The following is a 25325-nucleotide window of genomic DNA, read 5'->3' as shown; positions in this document are numbered from 1 at the left end:
CAGAAATTTCAAATATGTATGTACAACATGAATGGAAAATTGGAATATGGTTGAGATTTTGGCATGATTTCCGAAATCGATTTTTTTCTATAATTTTCATAATAAAATTTGATGATCTAATATAATAATTATGTCAGTAAATAAATTTTTTATGCGTTCCATTTTTCTTTAAAGTGGACTCATAAGTTAAACTCAATTTCTATATTCTCAAATTAAATTAAATTATAGTTTCGCTTGAATTTTACGTGTAAGATTTATGATAAACCTATATGAATATGTTTTATTATTAATGTTCTTTTAAATAATTCAATCAGTCACGCACTTATATAATAACAGCAAATATTAATAATTTTTTTTTTCTCTCTTACAAATTATTCGAAATAAAATTTGCTTGGTACTTTTAAAAATGGTTTATTACCCATAATTAATCTGAAATTTATATAAAAAAAAATTAATTTCTATAAATTTATTTTAAAACAAATGACTTTTAATTCGTAATTATTATGGTTATTATGTTAAACAATTTTTTAAATTTATTATTTGAAAGTTTATTTAATTATGAAAAAAAAAAAGTAAACGAAGAAAGAATTTTTAAATTTAAGGAAGTCTTAATATAAAAAGTATATAATTTCGAGTATATAAATTAGATAAAAAATTTAGAGGATTTATAATATAAAAAAATTTGCATATTGTGAATGCAAATGAAAAAATCTGATGTGGTCAGCACATAACCGACCGCATTGTGTATTGTCTAGTTAAATGAAAGTGTTACAGAATATTATAAAAATGTCTGTTAAATACTTCTTTCCAATTTTTAGGACATTAGCAAGCTTATAGTTAACATACTTAGAAAAATGTAAATTTGGCTCTTAGTAGAGTTTCGCTTTGTGCTACCCGAATTCCCTGAAATGCTCACCAGTTATTTTCGGTAACAACCAGAACTCAAATATCAAATTTCAAGAAATTCCATCAATTTGTTCTGTGGATATGATGAAAAATGTAAAATCGGCCCGCAAATCAGTTCTCGAGCCCTGATCTTTCCAAAAAAGTTATATGTTCATTGCTTTAATATGAGGAATTCATATTTTAAATTTCAATGAAATCGGTTGATTATTTCTCTTTATATACACAAAAGTGTATGTTTGGCCCGTAGTAAACGTCTAGTTGCCGATGCCTGATTTCTTCCAAAACATACGAATTTTTGCGAACGGTCGAGCTGAGCTTATATATAAAATTTCAAGTAAATCGGTTGAATATTTTCTTCAAAATGTTCAAAAATGTAAAACAGGCCCGCTAAAAAGTACAGTTCCCGAGGCCTGATATATACCAAAAGTTGATCGATCCGTGCCATGGTGGAAACAAACTTACATATAAAATTTCATCAAAATCGGTTCAGCCGAACTTGAGATACACGCGTGCACACACAGACCGACAGACCGACAGACCGACAGGTTGCTAAAAATAGTTTATTTACACTTCCCTACTATGGAGAAGTACGTTCCCACCGAAAACTCGATATGCAAAATTTGTTGCCATCACATAACCTACCTATTGTTTACACAATACGGTCGGTAAAAATATCTTGTTTTCCAATATGCAAGACGAAAACGTCATATTTTCGGTACTACAATAAGTGACAATATGGCAATTGAATTCACTTAAGTTTTTGACTTTTAAAACCAAAATCGCACAATTTGTTTCTTGAATGGAAAACAAAGAAAATACGTTATAGCTAGACGAACACACAACACTTCAGTTGAATGACCAAAAACACAAAAGTTGGATTCATTTTTAAAATTATATCGTCACCCATGTTCTCTTAGAAAGATTAGTCGCTTAAGAAGCTATACAATATTTTTCAAAAACAGTGTGTTTTTTTGTTATTAGGACTGTAAAACCCCATAACATTGATGTCATTGTAAAATCTACGAAAATCTTTCCATAACATTCGAAGCGTCTTTGAGAATATGAGTTTATATAACTTTCAATTTAATTTTAAAATTATAAAACTGTGATATATAAACTAATTTATATACTATTTAAATATATAAATTTTATATATAAATTTATGTAAATTAAAATTTTGCATCTAAAAACTTCTGAGATTTTTTTTGTAATAAAGTCAATTGAATGATTGATTGGTGATTCAAAATAAAACCCAACTACTGGTTAAAAACAATTTGAATTTCAATATGGTTTCTACCCCTTAGAGGCCTTTCTTTTTTAGTATTTTTGTAAGTCTACAACTTTTGCAATGAAAAAAAATCTCCATTATACAATAGTAATAAAAAAATAAAGGTAAATTTCTTCCTTTAATCACATTTTAATTATATATGTGAATTTCAATATAAAACATTATGTTTAATTCATATTACAATTATTGTAATTATTTTCACATACAATTATACATTCTATATTAAATATTTGTATATACATGCATATCTACGATAAATATAATCGCATGAATATAGAATATTATAACCAAGGTAGAAATATGAATCAATATATATATTGAATATATATATCTGTATAACAAGTTATATAGATTTATGATTCATTGTTGAGTGACTCATTTATTCTAACACATAATAACAAAGTATTCATATATGAATGCATATATGTACATACGTAAATACATAAGGATTAAATCATTTACAAAGAATGATTTTATAAGTTTTCACTTCAACTGGGGTAATGGGTGTTATTTTTTCGTATATTTCTGATATATAAACTTTATATACCAACATATTATGTGCATATATATTTGTATAGCGAACAATATTAAAAAATTTCTTTTCGTTTTAAAAATAAAACGTTTTTTTATTAAAAATTTTTATCTACGAATGAACATTACTTTCTTTGTTTTCATATTTATTTCATGAAGCATAAACATTAATCCTTTTAAATTTAATAATTTTCTTTTAATAATAAACTGTCAATATTTTTAATTTAAATTTTTAATAAATTTAGATAAATTAACTCATTTTATATATTATGAAAAAAAAAACGAAAAAATACCTTTTTCATAACATTTAAACCATTATAAAATATCGGTGGCTCATTTAATCCTTCTTCAATCCATGATACAACTTTATCGGATACAAATGGTGGTACTGGTACACCAAATAATTTTTTATTAATATCCGGTGGTTCATCTGATTCTGGTGATATATTATCAAAACTTAAACGTAATGATGAAGTTGGTGATAATTGTTTTTCAATTTCATTAAATTTATTCATGAATTTTGTAAAATCCATGTTGAAATTCCACGGTCTCATTCAATTTTTTCAATAATAATTTATCAAATTTTTTTCTTAATTATTTAATTTTTGAATTTATAAATATACAAACGTTAATAAATACCAAAGTAAATAAATAAATAACACGTAAAAAAAGAAATATGCAAATCTTGTACAATTTTTAAATAAACATTAAATTTTCCAAGCCTATTTTAAATAAAATATTTCTGTATGTAAGAAAAAATATAGCTATGTTTTTTTTTTTTAAAATTTTGTTAAAAAATGAAAATTTAAATAAATGCCACTTTGATATCTCAGAATTTTTTTATTTTTTTTTAAGTGACTTCAATAAAATTGTAGGAATAATTTGTGCAAAATACTACAAAAAAAAAAAAAACAAAAAACAAAGAATTTCTTTTGATCTATTCAAAACACACAGAATTGTTTTTTAATTTTTTTTTTGTTTATTTGTTTTTTTTTTCTTGGAATTCCAATGTTTTATCCGCGAAACATTTTTAGTTTTTTATTTTTCAAATATTTTAAATGCCGTCTGTTTTCTTTGTATGTTTTTACTCAACGAAAGTTACGAGAACTGTGACAGTGGAAAATTGAAATTATAAACTTCAATACAAATAATCATAACAACATTTGTATAACGGGAGAAAAATTAAAATGAAAAAATGGATATTGTTGCCAAGTACATTTTACTAAAATTCCCATTAAATTTAATTTTTTTTTATTTTAAATTTAATGTTTTTAAATTTTCAAACTTCTTTTAATAAATTTCAAATATATTGTAAAATCAAATTTCTCCTATTTTTTAATTTCATTAAAATTTTTTTTAAACAATTCAAATTCTTTTTAACTTATTTGAAATTGAAAACGAAAATGTAAAGAAATTTCATAAAATTTGGTAATACTCTCACAAAAACAAGAGAATTAAAGAGAAAGAGTAAGAGAAAAGGTAAAAAAATGTTCATAATTTTCTATCCTTTTTCTTTCTTTCTTGTTTTTTTTTTTTCAATTGTTTTTTTTTTTGGAAATTCTTTGAATTTTTATACAATACTAATACAGAAGTAAGTAGAATATATTTTTTTTTTGAAATTTGTACATGTATTTGTGTTCCTTTATAAAAAGAATGAATATTTTTTGTTTAAAATTGTGTTAGTAACATACGATAATTTAATATTATGTACTTTGTTTCTATGTGTGTATATGTAGAATAGAAATTATTCAGAAAAAAAGGATATTTGATTTTATTGTTTTGTTTTTTCCATCTTTTGCCGTTCACTATTCAATAGTCTTCTTTGAAAAAGCAAAATTAAAATTGAAATACACAATATTGCGATTTTTTTTAAAAAGCAAATTTGAATTGCAGAACATTTTATTGTGTAGCACAATAATATATAAATATTAATTCGGAAACAACAGTTTGTTTATTTTATAACATATTAAGAAATGATTTGCTGAGTTGCTCTATCAAGAAATTTAAAATAATCATTTTAAATAAATTCAAAAGAAATTATAAATTACAATCGTGTCATTTTTTTTAATTTAGTAATTGAATTGATATGCTTATTCCCGATGAATCATACAAAAGTTTGTTTCAAGGAATCATAAATAAAGCCACAACAGAAATCGAAATTAAAAAACAAAATCAGTAGCAATAGCGTCGTAATCGAAAATACAAAATAAAATCAAAAAATTTGTTGAAAGTAAAATCTAATTTAGAGAAAATCTTATACACCTATATAGTTATATAAAATTATTTTATACACAATATATTTCTTGTATTATTTGGATTTTATGTGAAATCAATTTTACATCAAATTGTTTTCAGTCTCTATAGAAAAGAGAAAAACTAAAATTGCATACTTACAGGGGTTGGTAGAAAAAAAAGATGACGACGATACGTTTTTTTGTTTATGTAGATTGTACAAATGGATCACAGTGTAGATGGCGTATGAAGATTTATTGTGCCACCCAATCTAGGTGTGGAACACACCCTTAAAACACACGCCTCGAGGCTCACTTTCCTGATGAAAGGAGCTCTATGTAGCATATTTTCCAAAATTAAAGCACGAGTAAGAAAATTAAAAACATCGAAATGAAAATTTCAAGAAGTCGGGGGAAACTTATGCTTATATTAATTAATATTCTATACAAATTTAAACATTAATTATTATATTTAAATTTGGTAAAGACAACAGAGATATTCTGAAGTAAAAATATGAAAAAAAAACAATGGAAAATGAAATAACCAATATTGTAAAACGAAAATATGCATTAAAAGAAGTGAGTCTGGAGGTGTCAAGAAAATGAAAAAACGTTCTTATTAAATATAAGGCTACCCAACCTCATTTAAAAAGACATTAATATTTCATTAAATTTATACTTACATAAGTACACACAAATATTAAATCAAAATATTATTTGAGAAAAACTTCACGAGTAATCGATGATTTTTTTTGATAAACTCGACAAAAGGATCGTTGACTTGTTTTGGATTTACAAATATCTAAAGCTATTGAAAACTTTAAAATTTAACATAAAATTTTCTGTGTTATCGTAAAAATAATATTGGGTATATTGCACTTATCATCATTTCACGTCTACGATATGCTACCTTATCCTATATATATAGAGATACAGGAGTTTTTACTATAAAAAAAGAGAAATATGTTGCAAATTTCCACTTAAGTTATATGATTTAGATTTCTATATATTCACACTTTCAATATTATGAATATAATTTATACTCGAATCTACTTCTGCTGCATATTTAAATAGAAAAAGAAACTCAAAACTAAATATAAATTTGAAGTATGTATGTATGTAGCTGTAAATATTAATATAAAAGTAAAATAACATTACAAAAATGAAAAAAAAAAAAAACCATAAAAAAATAAGAGATCCACATTTACTTCTGTATCTTAATCCTCAACGTTTCGCGTGCTGTGCTGTTTCAATTCAATTTTTTTTTATATTTTTTTTTGTTTTCTTTCTTTTATATGTTTCTCTTCTTAAAAAAATCGCATCGTCATCTTTCATTTTCATACAACTCCTGCAAGTATGCAATTTTAATTTTTTTCTATAGGGAGAGAGAGAAAGAGAGAACAGAAAGTTTTATTATACATTTGACATTTTGAAGAAAAACTATTAACCGTTATAAAAAATAATTTTATACTTTAGTGAGTATTTAATAATTCAGATTGAAAATTTCTGTATATGTATACAAAAAGTAATTCGTATAATATTGAAATAATTATGTTTTTTTTTTCTCAAGAAGAATTATCCAAAGAAATTTCAAATTTTTGGCGATTATTTTGTCTTCCTTTTTGAAAATAAAATTGTGATGATGATGGTATATTATAATATACTCGCATTTTGTATCATGTAACGTATACGAAGAGTACATTGTATCTTCAATATATCGAGAAATATTATTGATATTCAAACCACATTTTATTAAATACTGATAGTGTACTATAACTATGATTGTGTACCTTATTTGGATTGAATTTTTCAAAGTGAAAGAAAAAATCATTAAATTATATCATTAGCTTAAAAATATACAAATTTTCCGAGATATGTGCAATGTACAATAAAAAAATTTAAATGTGGGAAGCTCTGAAATGTTTTCATTAAAATCTCATAATTTTAATTGATTGTAGTGCAAAACATAGATGAGTACGAATGAGAATGCATTTAAATGAGAAACATAAATGTTGAATATTTTATAACATTAATATTGTCAAAAAAAAAGTATTCCAATCTCAAGCCTTAAGAAGTTAACTTATATTTAGATATGTATATTCAAGTTCACAAATATGATAGAATTTTGTCTTTTAGAAGAACCAGCGAAATTACAATTGAAGTACCATACTCATGTTACAGTTACACTTGTATAGCTGTATACTCAATTAAATATGCTTGTAAGATAAAAAAATTATCAACATATAAGATTTATTTTAATACGTATAAGAATTTAACCTACATAGTTATAATAAATTGAATCTATTATGAATTTCGGCTGATCTATTAAGAATTTAGCGGGTACTAAGAATGAGTAATTTAAAAAAGAAAAACATAAATAAGCAAATCACACAAAACCTATGTACATATATAGAGTTTAAATGAGGCAAGTATGCATATGATATGATATTAATATATTCAAAGGTCTATAAACAATGTGATTTATTTGATTCATTATTATAAATGAAAAGGAAAGTTTTTTATGTTCTATGAAATTATATTGTAGTCATATGGGTGAAAAGAAAGCTAGGTTAACAAAAAAGATCGTATGGTATAACAACATTTTGACAAAACAAAAAAAAAATCAAAAAAAAAAAACTCGAAAAAAAAATCCAGTAATTTAAAGTCAAAAATAGAACATCAAAAAACAAAAAAGTTTAAAGCCTGCGCAATTTACCCCATAAACACAATATTTATTTTCCTTTATTTCTTTACATTCTATTCATATTTTACATCTATGGAATTTTAAAAGTATGTATGGTTAGCGACATTACATGCTCTCTTTCTCTCTCTCTCTCTCTCTATTTTCCTGAAAAACTTCATTATGTTATGATGAGTTTGTGTAATAAAACTAACACAACATTATAAGTAAATTGTTTAAATAAGAAGAAAAAGCAAATAAACAAAAAAAAATTCAAACATTAATTTTCTTTATGTTTGTTGTTTTTCTCTCTTTTGTTCTTTTATTTTAATTTTATACAATCCTGGACAATACATTATCATAAGTGCAGACCCTTAAATATATTAATTTTATGATTTCGCTCTCCACCACATTTTATGTGTTTGTGTTTTCCATATAAAATTCTAAGGGAATTTTTGTTTTATTCAAATATTTTATATATAAATATTTTAAAATTTATAAATAATTTTTATGTACCAATTACGTTTTATTTTAAAGTATTTTAAAATTTTTTCCCTGTTTTTCCTTATGAACTTTTACAACATTTTTTTTAATTTTTTTTTTTCACTCTCTTACTGTTCCAATTTATAGTTAATAATTATGTACAGATCCATTTAATTTAAATAAGAAAATACTGTTGTTTTAAGCGCTAGACACTGTGTGATACAATTAAATAAGGATACATATAGTTCGCACAGTTCTTATATTTTTCGTCAGAAATACATAATGAAATTTGAAATTAAATTACGTTTCATAAAAAAAAACAAATTTCAAAAGAAGATCATATTAAAACAAACTTTGTTAACGCAGAAGAATTAAAAAATCGTAGAAATCCTTAAAAAATGAGAACGTAAGAAAATAATGTCCAGAGACCCGAGAGTATAATGAATTAAGAATAATATTACAATCTGAAAATCTATTTATATGTATACGAATATACACAAACATATACATAATTGTCTGCCTCTAAATAAATAGATTATACTTTTTATTTTATTCCAAATAAATTAAGAAAATATAACAAAAAGATACAAATAAAAGTTGTTCAACGTTCAAAATATTTATAAATTATTTGTTTTTTTTTTTTTTTATTTTTTGTGTTCTTTGTGGTAATAACAGACGTTTTATCATGTCAAGAAGAAATATTTAACATGCTAATTTGTTTTCGTAAATCTGAAAATTAATCAGAATACCTACAACACCTATACACATAATATGTATTAATAACACACTTTACAAATAATATGAGTTCAACACCATTTACGACCATACCATAAATAAATATTCATATACATACATAGAATATAAATAGATGTAATATCAAGTATAAATAGCAAAATATTTACATTTATACTCTTATTTACCTACTATTATATATTTGTGGTTTTTTAATATGACATGAAAAGATGGTCGACATTTGATTTAGCATGATTGAATTTAAAATATTGTAGTTTAATTAAATTATGAATGCTTGAAAGAATGACATATTCCAATTTCAAAGTAGATATTTTATATTGAATATGAGTATGTATATGTATGTACCATATGTAACTGAGTTTAGATTTTTGTCAAAAATTAATGTGAATGAAATTTTAAATATATCTAATTTAAAATTTAAATAAAAAAATATATGTAAAAAGGTAAAAAAAATATTATTAAATTTTCATTTCATATGAATTATTTGATAATTTTTTTCTTCAATTCTCCGTGTTGTAAAATCCACTCATGATAAGTATGATGATTTTATTTCTTAATTGATTAAGATGAGAATTTTCGCCAAAAGTAGAACGAGTCAATCGTATAAAAAAATATTGTCACAAAATTAAAAAAAAATAATTCAATAAAAGTACATAATCTTATTAATCTAACAAAAACGTATAACTGGCAAGTGAAATTCATGTATATAAGAATGATAAATTTTAAATAAAAAAAAAGAGAAGGATGAAATATGAAGCTTAAATCATACAAAAAAATTTATAGTCCTATTCACTTGAACCAATCAAACTAAGAGTTCCAAAAATCCACCAAGTGTTCCAAAAATTCTGGAACTCCTTCAAGCCATTTCTAAACTCTAAAGAACACCCAACTGTTAAGGGCTTAAAGGTAAAAGTAATAATAAAATTATGGGCAATGGAAAAAGTTGATCAAGGTGTTGATTTGTAAATTATCCTACTTTTCTCTTAGTGGGTAAATGCGTGTGTGCAGACATCTAATAATAAGTTTTTAATGAAATAATTAAAGTACAAAAACTAAGGATGATGAAGCACTTTAAATGTGAAATTATAAACAACTAAGTATCATACCAACTAAGCATATGAAAATAAATTGATCAATCAAAAATTAGAAAAATTTTCAAAATTCATTATTTTTAATAAAATATGATTTTTCTTTTTTAAAAACTTTAGTAAATCAATACATTTGCGTACTTAAGTATACATGTATGTTGAAAATTTGACGTCATCAACAACAAAATTTATTCCAAGTAATGTTTATGTTTTACTTTATATATGTACTTATATACATACATATATATATAATTATGTAGGTATTATTATTACACAAATATTTTTTTAAAAGCGCTCTTACTTATAAATCATATTATATAATATGATTTAATAATATATGCACGCGTGTTTGTATGTTTATGTACAAGTCATAAGCATAAGTAGGTATTTATAATTATATAATTTCGTTTTTCTTTTACTTTAGAAGCAAAAGAATAATGACAAGACAAGTTCAAACTTTAGAATAAATGATGTTTGCCTTGAAGTAAAAAATATCGAATTTTTTTTTTATTTTCTTATTCTTCTTCCGTTCTTTTGCTTTTTTCTGTGAGGTACAAGGTTTTTTTTTTTGAAAGGCAGTACCTGCTTATTTATACACGTTAAAAAAAAAGACAAAACATAAAAAATAAAATTCAGGCATTACTTTACATTAAAGGACTTATGGGATTTAGAAAATTAAAGAAAAATGATAATAGACAAGAAGCATAACAAAAAATCCCAGTCTGCTATTTTTCGAAAATTTTTGTACAGATTCTATGTTTTATCAAACGTTTTTAAGTATGCAAACTATATACATATATACATGTATGGAAATATTGAATTTAGACAAGCAGAAAGTAGATACTTCAACTAAGTAAACTTGCAAGAATATGAGATATCGTACAGGTTAACGAAATATTACGGATTTTGGAAACGTGAAATGCACATTTGTATACTAACATATATTTAAATATACGGTAAAAACACTTTTTGTCAAATTTGGCTGCAAAAATTGAAATGATATGCAAGGTACACGCATACTCATTGTGTAGCTATGTTTTGCAAAAATATATTCTATTAGCCCATCTGTAGGTCAAAATGATAAAAACTAATATTATGAATATTAATTATTATAATTTTGTATGAAAATTCTGTATATTCAAATTTTGTATATTCTATAAGAAAATTTTTATTCCATTTGGTTTTAATTGATTCCGAGATCTTTGAGACACTGAAAGTTTGGTTACAGATCTTATCTTACAAAGTCTTATTAACATATTTCATTTGGAATTGCGTATTAAAATCACCTGCAAATCATAATTTTGATCTAAACGTTATTTTACTACTTTCTTTAAATATTCCAAGTACACAATATTTTCTTTTCACTAATTATATTAGCAACTTTAAATACTTTCTCTAATATTACCAAACTAATAAAAATCAAATATAATTTTAAATTTTTAGATCGTTTTAATTCTAAATTTTTTTTTTGTATGAAACTAGAAATTCATATTTCAAATACAATTAATCATTTGAAATTTCAGTTTAAAAAATTTACTTTTCTTCTTAAACAATTACTTCATTTATTAATAATTTGTATAAACTTTAATAAAAAGTGAAAATTTTCTTAAATCAAACGATTATAAAAAGTTCAATGTTTAAGATCACAATTTTTTATAAGATTACGAATATAATATGAGGTTCAGTTCAAAGAATTTTTTTTTCTTCTTAATTCAACAAAATGCATACATATACTCGTACGTACATAAGTTAAGTATGAAAGCTTTTATAATTTTAATTATATTGGGTTGTATATTTTTATGAAATATTTATGAGCTTTTGTAAATAAATGTCGCACAATTAGAAAAATTCTAATTAAATTAGGTTTTATTTTTTGTTTCATTTTTCTTCATAAGATATCGTCAGATAATTCAAATATCGTCAGAAGATTTGGTCTATGAATAGTACCTATTCAATACTTAAAAATTTACATTTAATGTATGTATTTAAATAATTGTCTGTGAACATAAGTATGTAGGTACTTATATACTTCCTTTACACTTCGTTTTAAGATTTAAGATCTCATTTTGTATTATCACGAAATTAAATTTTGTACGCGTTTTAAACTTTTTCCTTTCAAAATAGAGCACATGAGAAAACTTAAGTCAAAACTTAAAACATCATAGCAATGTTCTTTTCTATCGGGTAAGTAGATCGGTATATATAATTTTCAAAATAATGAAAGAGACTCGTTCATGTTAATTAAATGAATTTGTTTTGAAATGTGTTGAATCCCAGCCAAAAAAACTAAATATTATTAAAAAACAAATCATGCTACAAAAATTTTGGATAATAAAGTTCTAGAACTAAAATATTAGACATTTTTATTCCGGTTTTAAAAATATTTTATGAACCATATTATCAATTTACTCATAATCTTCAAAATATAAATTTTTTTGAAAAATTAAAAATTAAGCGTTCAACTCGAAAAAAATAATATTCGTTAATAAAAACTTGGCTGTAAATTCTATATTTTTTAACCGCGTTTTAGATTAATGAGCAACATTATAAAAGTTGATAGATAAGACCGATGATTCAAAAATTCGTAAACAATAAACTAATAAAATTATTTTAAGAAAAAAATTAGAATGTTTTATCTTCAAATTAATTATTTTATAGCACACTTTTTTCCAATTTGCGTACACACTTTTAAATACATCATCATGGTTAAATCTAAATCCCTCAACAAATATAAATAATATTACATATATATTATAATATAAACTTATACACCATGCAAATGAATTTTCAAAAATATTTACATATAAAAATATGTATATAGAATATGTAAATAATATAATATGTAATATACCATATGTATTGATTTTAACATGTTTTGCTCTTAGAAAATTCGGATAAGACCTTATATTCTTCACAACAATGGTTCAATCAATTGCACAATTCAGGAAAACTCAAGCGATTTTTTGAGATATGTAAGTGTGTACCTAAGTATGTAACTGATAAAAGAAATCTATAAGGCAAAATAGAGAACCCTCAAATTTAACATTGAATTTTTTTGAGTAGAGCGCAGAAGTATGTATTACTGAAAATGTGTGCCGGGTGGGGTTGGTGGTAATCATTTTTCTTTTATAAAAAACACCAAAAGTCCTGCCTACGTATACGAAACTTTTTTTTCTAATTCTTTTTTATAAAAAAAAACACACTAGGTTATATCTGCCTTTAATTAAATATTTCATTTCAAATTTAATATCAATATGTTATTCCAATTATACCATAAAATTCATTATAAAATTCTTAAATTAATCTTCATTAAAACAAATGGATTAAATTAATTCATAATTTTAACTAACCTTTGATAATTTGATGTCATCCATTTTTATTTGAATATTTCAAAACTTATATTTTCTTTTTATGCAAGACTTCTGAAATATTTTACACAAACAATATTTTCTTTTATATTTTTATGTAATTGATATTTTTATTTTTTGAATTATTCCTCAAAAGTTTTTTAAAATCACAAAGTCAGGTCTAAATTTTACAAAAACAGTTTGGATTTTGATTAAAAACAAAACCAAAAATAAGAAAAAAATATACAAATGTCAATATATTTGTCAATGTCAGATGATGATTCCACAGTCTACAATTTTTTAATATCTGCCGATAGGTAACAGCAGCGCTATCTAGTGGTAAATTAAAATATTTACAATCCATATAAATTAATTGTGTATTCTGCAAAAAGTTTTTGTACCCCGATCAACTATAAGATTGTGCGGTTTTCCACAATACGAATATCCTCAAGCTCTAATAATTGAAATGAACTCTATAAAATATTATGGAAATTGGGAATTATTAATTCTGCTCCGAATGTAATAATTAAGAAGCGCAAAAACACAATTAAGTTCTTTAATTTCATACTGTCAAACTGTCATTTGGCAAGAGTAAGAGAAAAATAAATGGAAACCACTTCGTTGTGCAAGGTGATAAGTTTAGTGAATATTTTAATATTTTTGTATAATATATTGAAAGAAAGAATGTAGGTAGTGAAAAAAAAATGAAAGAGATAACTAAAAGAGTAAGATAGATAATGAAATTTTTAATCTGTCTAGGTTTACAATGTTATAGATTACAAATTAATTAGAACACCAGAGATCTGTTAACTGCTACAAAATAAAATATGTGTCATTAATAAAATAGTAAGTACCCTTGTGTAGGCAAACACTCACAGAAAATTATAAGAGTAATTAAGATTATATCGATTTTTAAAAATAAAATTTTGGAAATGACCTGAAAGTCATTCGCTTAGTGTAGAAATGAGTATATTGCGATGATAACTGAAAATAAACTTTTGTCATCCTTAATTTATCTGATTTCTTATTTGCTTTAATACTTGCAGATGTTTTACTATTCCTTTTTGGAATTCTCTAATTATTTGTAATTTACTGTAAAAAAATGTTATCGTCACTAAATAGTAAAAATTTAGATCAAAAGAGTGAATGTGAATGTTTTTAAATCTGTTTAAGATGGCAATTATATATTCTACTTCTATGCTATACTCTTTCGCAGATTCCACCTAATATTGATAAGTGGATAAAATAGTTCTCATTATAAAACAAAGCATTGTCAAGAACCTTTTTCTAGTTTTAAAGAAAATGTCGTGTTATTCCTCAAATGCACACATTCCACAAACAACCAATAAAAATTGCAAAAATTCTGCAAAACTTGGCACATACCACAAAACTAAAATGCGCCATTTTGCATTCCGCGTTATTTATTCCTTTCTTACTCTACCACATGATAAAGCATGCTTTCTTTTTTTAGCCAATGTTTTTAGAGTAAGGAAAGACACAAAAATGCTGTCAGTTCGTAAAAAGTCTTCTTGGCGTTGACAGATGTCATGAAAATGTTTTATTTTGAGTAAAAATAAAAGAAAATCACTTTGAACTTTTTTAAAATTTAATAGAAAAAATTAATCTAGTATTCATTTTAGTAAAAGTTAGCTTAAGTGTCAAATATATAATTAAAGGAAGTTTCACATTTAAATCAGAATTTCATCAGGGAGAAGCAAACACAAAAATTTCTTAAAATAAAATTTTAACCAAATAAAGCGCTGCAGAAAAAAGCACGCAGCCATTTTAATAAGATTTTAAATTAAGCAAAATATATTTTAAATACCAGCAGTAAGTTAATATTCAAAATTCAGAAAATTCCTTTTTTTATTGGTGGTTGTTTTAAAAGTTTTGATTTGGATTTGGAAAGTAGAAAATGTTATCTCCCGATTCAGAACAAATAAATGCTGCTCTTGAGCGCCAGATACGGCAAAATATTCAGGACATGGCAAATGAAGCACAAATTCAAACACAAATAATTAGTCAAGAAGGTAATTATCCTTGTTATTTTTAAAAACGAATTAAATATTCAATACTATTTTAATAAAACAGAATATCAACAAATACCTTTAATTTGTCATTTCTAATTTGCAAAAAAAAAAAACACCGCTTAAATTGTCTGTCAGAACTTACGTAATTTGACAGTTTATTTGATTGACATAAATTAAAAATTTTTTTCTGAATATGCACCTTGAAAATTTAATTCCCATTTATCGGTTTTTTTTAATTATTATTCAATACAAAATATATATACATGTGTAATCCAGAATTTTGAAATATAAAAATCTATGCACATTAAATTAAACTAAACATGGCGTCTATTTTTTTGTATTACCAAATGAAGTGCCAACAACCAATAGATGTATATACATGTACATATATATACAGTATCACATACTTACGTACCTACGTGGATGTACATATATATATAAGTAGATATATAAAACGTAAATTAAACGAACATAGGAAGCGAATGTAATCGTTCTCCGATTGTGGTATGCTTACGCAATTATAGATGTGTGCCCTTTATTGTATCCATTAAATATATTTTTCTAATTTAGTAAAATTAATTTTATATTAAAATTCTTCTATCAGAACTAAATGTCTTCACTGAAGATACTTCACTTAATAATGGATTAGACTAAAATGTCAATAGGACAGTAACATGACACATATTGTCAATTTGAAAATTTTCGACATTATTCTCACTTTGAACGTAGAAACTTCATGGAATATTTCAACTTTAGTAAATTTGATATTATGTAAATAACTCCCGTCAGAAGCGAAGACTTCATTTTTTCAAAATGGATTTTTCTGGGTGGCGAATAAATAATCGTATTTTTTGTTTTATAAAAGTTTCAACATTTCATATATTTCTACTTATCTACATGTACTGAGCTTAGGATTTATCCTTAAATATACCAATACGTGCATATTGCAAATGAACTGCTGCATACAATATATGTACATATCAAAGTCAGCTACCTATCTACGTCTAGTTGTAATAGAAAAATAAATAAGTATATGTATGTAGCATCTAGGCTTTAAAAATTTTTTAAAATTTATGTAGAACAATATATACATATGTATATTAAAGACTAAAAATTAATATTTTTACATAATATGAAAAAAAGAAAAACATTTGGCTATACAATATTACTTGCTATATTACAATAACATATGCTTAAAACTCATTAATAGAAAAGCTTGCGCAAGAAAAAAATTTTAAAAACAATTTTTTTCTACATTTAGAAAATGAAGAAGATGGTTCGGAACACGATGGTATTATTCAAGAAGATAACTTGACAAAAATGGAGTATGACCCTGATATGACAATCAAAGAGGACATTGATATGACTCTTGATGGCACTATTCGAAAACGAAGGGGAAATTTACCCAAACACTCAGTTAAAATATTAAAAAGGTGGTTGTATGAGCATAGATATAATGCTTACCCCAGTGATGCAGAAAAGCTTACTTTATCTCAAGAAGCAAATTTAACAGTACTTCAAGTGAGGCAATTAAATTAATTTTTTTTAGAATATCCAATATTTACAATTTTAATTTACAGGTCTGCAATTGGTTTATCAATGCCAGACGTAGAATTTTACCAGAGATGATCAGACGAGAAGGCAATGATCCCTTGCATTATACTATATCAAGAAGAGGCAAAAAGTTGAATTCCCAAAACAACAGTTTGAACGCGTCAAATGTACCAAATCCAATAACAGGCAGTCCAGCTTCGGAAGTTGTAAGGCTTTTTGTAAAAATTTCAGGAAAACGTCATTAAATATGATTTTATATTTTATTAAGATTGTTGGAGCTACAGAAGAAGTTGAAAATGAAGAAGTACATGATGGAGTTGCAAATGTCTTAACAGCTTTGGGACATCATTTTGTGCAAACGCCCGGTGGTCAAGTTGTAAAAGTTGAACCAGATATTGAATATGAAGATACAGTTATTTATCGGTAATTTTTATTAAGCTAAAATAGTTTTATCGTACTTTTAGTTTTTATTTAAATTAAAAACTGTTTTAAATATCTTAAGATCCGTATCAAATACCTACAATAGTAGTAGTGAAAATTTTCAATTCAAAGTACCCCAGTCAAATTTTCAATATTTTCGACAGCTGCAATCATTAGTTAATAGACCACTTGTATATTCTGAATATTCAAAAAGTTATCAAAATCATAACCCTGAAATCAATTCAGTTCAAATGAAAAGTAATGTTTCCCTGAACGGTTTTCCGGCGAAATATGGTGATAATATAATAAGAAATACAAGACCAAATTTATTTCGAGTAAATAATAATTATTTAAATACTTCCTCAAAACAAAATAATACCTTTGAAAATTCAATAAATTCAAAATTGTATGAAAATTTAAAACATAATAAAAGGTACCTATCTCTATTATAGAAAAGAAAATAAATAAATAATTACATAAATTATGTCATGTTTTACTTCTAAATGGTTTGATTTAATTAAATGTCGCATTTGTAGATCTGAAGATGATAACAGCGTTCACGAGTACGAATCCTGTTCAGCGGGAGAAGATGATGGTTCTAAATATGATAATTCTAACGCATGGCAAGGTGTAATTAGGTAAACTTGAATATTATTTATAGAATGCATTTAAAAATTAGTTTTATTATTCCAAATAATAACATAATTAATTCTAAAACAGCACTGAAGAAGTAACAACAAGTCCATCTAATACAACGTATTGGAGTGCGCCACATCCTTTATCACATTTACAACAAATTCCTAATAGTAATTCTCCAAATGCCATCGGTAAGAAATTTTTTATATTATACTAATTTATACATATATTTTAACTTTTGTACTTTGCTATGGAAATGATACAGAATTAGTAAATAGATGACTGGTAGGTATGGTTGTAAATGACGGATTCGGTGTAAGCATCGAGGATGTGTTGTTGTTGTTAGTACCAATTCCTATATAGAATTGAATCAAAATAATGAGATATGTTGTTGAAACACCAGCAATCTTAAATGAGAACATATTTTTCTATATACACATAAAGCTTTAAGAATTAAATATCTCTAAAATTTTTCAGAATACTTGCACATACCGTATAAAAAAGTGAACAATCCAATTCAAAAAATCCAAAAGCACTATATATTGTTTTCTGTTTGCAAAGTAATTGAAGCGAAAATTGCTCTACCTGAAAACAGTAATTTTAATACTTGCATATTTTAATTAAACCACAAATTTACCATTGTAAGATGATCATCATTTGTAAAAATTATTTTCATTTTATACAAGTTACGTGCTGTATAATAAGACTTAAAACATAAGGTGTTGTTTAATAAAGTTTACGAATTATTTTAATAAAGTTTGAAAAAAATATTTACCTCTTCTTTAAGTAAATGGAAAATAACGGATATTAAGAAAATATTAAGAAAATTTGGTACAATTAAAAATGTAGCACTCAAGGCTTCCATATGTGAGCCTTTGTATAATTTCATGAAAATCCAATAAAATGTTACAGTTAAAGTTATCATATCGTTACCAATACTAAATAATATTGAAAATTTAAATGAATTAAACACAATATCCGTTAAGTCACAGATTTCACTATGCAATTTCTTTAGATGAAGAAAATTATTTATGGAGTCATTTTTTGAAAATTTATGATATACATTCGTTGTTTTAAATTTTTTTGTATCATTTATTAAATTTTTATTTGAGTTAATTAGATATATTTGTTTTAAGTTGAGATTAAGCAATATAAAACGTTGTCTAATCCAAATAACATAAATATATATTTGAAAGTACCTTGAGCCGATGGCCAATAAAACAGCAAAATATAATATAAAGTATAAATTTGATATAAAATATTTTGTTTGATATAGTGCAATACTTAAGCTGTTGCTAAAAGTGTATATTGATAGTAATACAAAAAATACTTTAAAAAATTTATTACGATTAATTTTGAATGTTGCTCTGCTATCAAAATTAAAATAAACATTAAAAATTATATCAATTTTGGCTAATAATTTATAATAATGTAGGCGATTGGCTTTCTTAAAAATTGATTCCAAAACTGATATTATATAAGCAGCACATAAAGTTGTAATTTGCACTAAATTTATTGTATCGCTAGATGATATTGGATTTAAGTTAATAAAAAATTTGTCAATAAGAAAACCTGTAATCAATGTGGTGGTGCAAAGTAGTATAATTAAAAGCGAGTATATAATACTGCTAAATCTAACCGTATTGGACTTTTTTTTTAATTGAAGAATAGTGATTTGTTCTAATCCAAATATATTAAATATAGCTTGAAACAATTTGATACTTGAAAAAATTGCAATCGAATAAATTTGAATATTCTTGGTTGTCATACTGAAATTATAGTCCGCTTCGAGCTCTAAAATATAACCCTTAGAATTTTTTTCTGTTACTGTTATGCTTAAGTAATTTATTTTACTTTAATGATTAATTATAATTTTCATCAGCAGATGTAAAATTTCACACGAATGCACATACATGTTACTCAAATACGAGTATTGAGAAAATATGTATGGTGGAAAAATTTTTCAAAAATGACGACTTTTTGATATATTGTCTACTCAAATAGATTTTATACAATTATCTCAATTAATAAATCAATTTACAATTGTTTTTTTATTTTTTTTTATTTTTCAGTTAGTGGTAATACAGTAACAATTGATGGAACAGAAACTGTTGAAATAGCAGCAGCAACAGTTGGAGCTGAAGCAACAGTTGTTACGTCATCGCCGGTTATATCTGGGAATAACGTTAGCAGTAATATTAACAATAATGATATAAATGTCGCTAACAATAATCATTTATTAACAAATATCCATGCATTAATGGGGCATCAAGGTGGTCACATTGTGAAAGGTAAAGTAAAACAAGCTAGTTTTTTTTTAATGTCCAAAATTTCTTAGAAAACCAAACAATCTTCAAATGTTCATGTAGAGCATCGTTTTACTATCATAAAGAATGTTTTGTTTTATTATAAATAAACTGCCACTATGGAATAATTCGTCTTTCAATATTATAGGTCTTATTCGTGATGAAAAAGATAAATTTAAATGTCTATACCTTTTGGTGGAAACTGCTGTAGCTGTACGTCAACGGGAAAAAGAGCAAGAAGATGTACATGTTGTTGGGAATTGAAATACGATATAATTATTTATTCTTGTATGTGAAATAATAAATAACAAATTCAATTTCTTTATTAGTTAGTATTAAAAATTACAAATTTAAAAATATTCACTGATTAAATTTTTCATTAATTTAGTTTTATTTAATAATAAAATTTATTTTAAATTACAAAAAAACTTTGAATTTTTTATATAATTTTCAATTAAGATTTTTAACGTAATCTTAAATAAAAAAGAATTAAACAAAGTTATTGCTTAAAAGTCGACTCATTAGTAACTTTGTGTTTTAAATTATTGTTTGAATTTATTATAAATTTATTTAAAATAATCACATAATACGCTTTGGTAAACTAATAATTTGTAACGTAATTGTATAAAAATTTATAAAAATTTGTGTTTTAATAACTGTATCATAAAAGCGTTTATTTCTGGATTTCGATTTAAAAATTTGTCGAATACTACATTATTGTGTTGTTCAGCACAATGGCGAAAATGATTGAATTATGCCATTATAGAGTGTTAAATGTGATTTGTATATCATGTTACTTTATATACTAATCTTAAATTTTGAGAAATTCAAATTTGCAAATAAAATCATAGCCCAAGTTATTAAATTAGTTAAAATAATATTATGAAAATTTAAAAAAAAATATTTCTACACCATAACAAACTTATTTAGAAATTTTAGTTAAAATATATCAAAGAAAATCAAATATTAATTTGTATATTATAAACATAGCATAGTAAACATAGCAATGTTCTTTTACAAGAAATATTGACTTGTTTAAAAAGAAAATATAATAAAATAGTTATAATCCTTTTTATAACTTTAACATTATCTAGGATAAATATCTAAATTCGGGAAAAAATTGAAATAAATCTTTTTTCAAGTACATGATGAGATAACTGAAGAAAATTTGACTACTTAAATTGAAATTGCAAGTGAAAAATTATAAAAGCAAAGTATTTAAAAATGACAAAAATAAAAAGCAGTCTTTTAACTAAATATTCAGAATAAAAAAACATTTTTACTGGAAATAAAATGAAATTTGTTATTTTTTTCTTTTGTGAAAGAATCGAAAAGAAAGTTTTCTTTTTTTAATTTGGCTTTGTTAAATATGAATTTTATAAAATTAATCCTTCACAAACATTCAATAGTAAAAAAATTTCGAATAAATTTTTTAGTCTATTGTGCATAGTAAAAAAGTGATTTTACTTTATAACAAAATAAATACTTGCGATTTAATGCAATAAACGAAATAAAACTTGATATGTTTTGATAAATAATTTCTTCAATAACAAAATACAAGAGAAATAAAAAACAATTATTACGTAAATTTCTTAGAACAACTTTTAATAAAAAGTAATTTATACAATTGACGAACAACTAATTTCTTTATTTAAAGAATGCAAAAACAAATTATTGAAACGGAAAACACAAAATACACAATTTGATTATATTAGTTTTCATTTGATTATTATGTATACAACTAATTTAGTTGATAATATAAATTTACAACTTAAAACAGGAAAGGAATGAGAAAAATAATTTTTAAAATGCTGATTATACTACATAATATTATATTTTTAAGTTTCGCGAAGAAGTAATGAACTCCTTTATGTAATTTTAATATTATAATTCATATTACAGTTTAAATTAAAACGCGTTAGATATACATATAAAAAATTTTCGTAAACTAAAAATATGAAACTTTTTTTATAAAAATAATTTTTAATCGTTTTAATTTTCTTAAAATATATTAATTAAAATAACTTTTAATAAGAAACGTGACTATAAGGTAAAATGTATAAAAATAATCTTTTATATAATATATTTGCCGCAATTTCAAAATACATATATGTATATATAATGTAAATGCTAAAAGTAAACATCAAAGAAATAAAAAAAACGAAAATCCACTAAACTTTTTTAATTAAATTTTTATGTAAAATAGCATATTTTTTTTTTTTTTGGGATTTTGAAAAACAGAGCAGATTTTACAAAAAAAGTAAAATAATTGAGGGCAATTAGTTTTTTTCGAACTTATAGTTTTTAAATACTTTCAATATCAGAATAAAACATCAAAATTTAAGAATATTATGTAAAAAAATTAATGAGAGCTGTATTTTATTTAAAAATTTAATGTAAATATAATTGGTAATTATTGTTGTAAATTAGATACAAGTGCTTTAACTGAAATATACGATAAATTAACAATTTGATACATTTTTAATTCGACGGAATTTTTTTTTACAGATATTTAAAATATTTAAAAGTTATTTTTTAAATAATTTTAATATACATATTACTTTCTTTCAAAAATTCCTTTCTTTTATGGTATTTTCTTATTTTTGAAAAAAATTGTATGTAAATAAAACAATAGCATATAGCCAAAATATAAGTGTAAATAAAAATAAAGTATATAAAAGATTTTCAAGACTTTTGTTAATATAAGTAAAGAAAAATACATATTATATAAATTAAATAAGAAATTTAATACAGAAATTAAAAGAAAAAAAACTTATATTTTTTAAGCATAGTAGAAATGTTTGATTTACTAGTTATCTTTACTTATTGCTACCATTGATTTTTAAGACTCGTATATACAATATACGTAATAGAAAATACTATTTACAATATGAAAAAAAATTTAACTAAGAATTATTCTTTGAATAAATAAAATAATAAATAAAATGGTTTTGTTAATAATTGATTTTGTTTTGTGCTACCTTGGACTTGTAAAATATCATATTTTGAACAAAATTAAAATCATCAAAAAAAGTATCCATTTTCAAGAATCATCAATAAAATGAGAAGATTTTTCATTATTTTTGTAAGGTGAATATGGACTTCATCAAAACAACTACATGATTTCTATTCGAATACAAATGATATAAATTATTCTTATTACTATTATTAAGAACTAAAAATTACTAGTTTGACTTAGAGTCAGCCCCGGATTTATCATACATGCAAAGTATGCATTTGCAATGGGCGATAAAAAATAGGGGCGCCATTGAAAACTTAAAAAACCCCTAAATTTAAAAAAAAAAATTTTCGCCCAAAAAAAAGGATTCCAAGTTTTTTTTTATACATCAATTTAAAGCGAAATTAACTTAATAAAATCTACCTACATGCAAACATAATATTTTGTTCCTACACATATTTTCTATTTGCACCATATAACAAAAAATGTTCATAGAATTAAAATTACTCATACATTTCTTTACTCTACACTACTCTTTCATTCTTATTTTTTATGTACTGTATATGCCTATAAACACAGAATATTATTTCACACAGCTGTATACATTCAAACGTTCATATATATAAGTGAAATCGTCTCATATAATATACATACATATATAGAAGCAATGTACGCAACAAATAAAAATATTCAAAAATACACATGTACACATAATTTATATTGTCTAATATGAATAAGATCAACACTCATGCGTACACATATAATTATCTCATAAAGCAAAATTTTTATTTTGCTGAGATTGCTCCCTATCAACACTCGCTCGTACACATATAATTATATCACAAAGCAATGTTTTTATTATGCTTAGTGGCTACACTCGTTCGTACACATTATATTTAAATTGTTTCATACATGCAAAATTTTATTTTTGCTTAGTTGGCGCCCACTCACCAAACAAACAAACACATTATTATAATGTATTACTTTTCTGTATACTATTGCATTAGTAAACAACAAGAACAAAACAAAAAAAACACAAATTAAGAATGAGAATAGAAAGAAATTAGAAAAAGAGAATGAGAGCAATATTCTTAAATGATGGAAAGCATAGCTTGATATTGAGATTGTGTATACCAATATTTTGTTTTTGTTTAACAACAAAAAATTTTGAATGAATTTTAAAATTACATGATCGTTGTGAATTTCTACTACTATGTTCTGCTTTCGTTTTTGAAAAAACTGTTATCAATCACAGAATTAAATTTTAATTGATAAAATCTACTACTTATATTGAATTGAAAAAATGTTGTTTAATAATCAAGTGAATATTAAGAATTTTTATGCTGAATTGATGTGGTGTAAGTCATCCAAAAAATAAGAGTAAAATGAAATGGCGCATAATTTGCTTCACACATTTATCTCCAAAATTAAAACAGTTAAGCAAAACGACATTCTGAAATTTCAAAACCACGAGCCTATAAATACCAGTAAATGCATTTATTTTAATAAAATCTAAAAAATATAATGAACAGTATAAAAGCTTATAGCTATGTACATGAAAAGCTTAGTTTTTAAGTCACAAATTTTAGAACGAAACTTTGATTTTCCTTAAATTTTTGAATGCAAGTCGAAACTTTTTTTATACGCTGCTTCATTTCTCAGGCGATTTGTGAAATAAAAAGCCAAATTTTACGAATAAAAATAAAAATAATTATAAAAATAAAAATAAAATTACGAATAAAAATAAAAATAATTTTTTACTTTTTTTCATATTCAAATAAGCTGTGACAAAGTTCATTTGATATAATTTTCATAGAACCTTTTACAATAAGTTTCACTTACGTCAAAAAGTAAATTTTTTGGTTGTTAAAATCAAAAAATCAAGTTTAAGTGATTGATATAAATCTGATCATAACTTCATAAAAAAACGTACAGTTAAATAAATTACCTTGTTTTTGAATTTATAAAACAAAAAATTGAAAGTTTAGTTCCAGACTTTAATTCTATAATTCAGCACAATAAGGTTACAAGAAACTGCTTTATGATGCACAATGTGCAATGCCTATTAAATTTTGTTCACAGTAATAAAATAGGTGAAAAGGTTGAAGGGGAG

General features: G+C 23.9%; 2 protein-coding genes across 7 annotated transcripts in view; one reads left to right on the top strand and one right to left on the bottom strand.

The window, feature by feature from the left end:
• The window catches only part of LOC129610893 (myotubularin-related protein 6), a 53955-nt gene extending 40456 nt beyond the window's left edge, over positions 1-13499 (bottom strand). Inside the window, exon 1 of one of the 3 annotated variants that reach the window (XM_055523677.1) lies at positions 13311-13499. In XM_055523677.1, the coding sequence (XP_055379652.1) occupies positions 13311-13334 (24 nt within the window). In that variant the 5' untranslated portion in view covers positions 13335-13499. Of the gene's footprint in view, positions 1-3018; positions 3835-12811; positions 12921-13310 lie in introns of those variants that run through there. The other 2 variants (XM_055523678.1, XM_055523676.1) reach the window with 2 other exon arrangements.
• Positions 13500-14861: 1362 nt separating this feature from the next.
• On the top strand, positions 14862-21392 carry LOC129610891 (uncharacterized). Of its 4 annotated transcripts, XM_055523672.1 has the most exons (9): positions 14862-15137; positions 15196-15337; positions 16599-16858; positions 16918-17097; positions 17160-17314; positions 17848-17949; positions 18032-18138; positions 20020-20238; positions 20402-21391. In XM_055523672.1, exons 2-9 carry the CDS (start codon positions 15223-15225, stop codon positions 20515-20517), a joined length of 1254 nt encoding a protein of 417 aa, XP_055379647.1. In that variant the 5' UTR covers positions 14862-15137; positions 15196-15222; the 3' UTR covers positions 20518-21391. The 4 variants fall into 4 exon arrangements, with proteins under 4 accessions (XP_055379647.1, XP_055379646.1, XP_055379648.1 ...); XM_055523671.1 differs by having other exon boundaries at positions 14862-15337; positions 20402-21390; XM_055523673.1 differs by having other exon boundaries at positions 14862-15337; positions 20423-21387.
• Positions 21393-25325: the final 3933 nt, after the last annotated feature.

The sequence above is a fragment of the Condylostylus longicornis genome, unplaced genomic scaffold (genome assembly GCF_029603195.1).
Source record: "Condylostylus longicornis isolate FDR11 unplaced genomic scaffold, ASM2960319v2 ptg000048l, whole genome shotgun sequence".
Classification (NCBI taxonomy): domain Eukaryota; kingdom Metazoa; phylum Arthropoda; class Insecta; order Diptera; family Dolichopodidae; genus Condylostylus; species Condylostylus longicornis.
Note: the sequence above shows the minus strand (reverse complement) of the source record. Positions and strands in the feature narration are given on the sequence as shown.

Excerpts from the sequence above, each read along its gene's own strand:
- LOC129610891 (XM_055523672.1), top strand. The coding sequence starts at position 15,223 with ATGTTATCTCCCGATTCAGAACAAATAAATGCTGCTCTTGAGCGCCAG. Across the intron at positions 17,950-18,031 it reads GCATGGCAAGGTGTAATTAG|CACTGAAGAAGTAACAACAA; the intron begins GTAAACTTGAAT and ends ATTCTAAAACAG. Across the intron at positions 20,239-20,401 it reads AGGTGGTCACATTGTGAAAG|GTCTTATTCGTGATGAAAAA; the intron begins GTAAAGTAAAAC and ends TCAATATTATAG.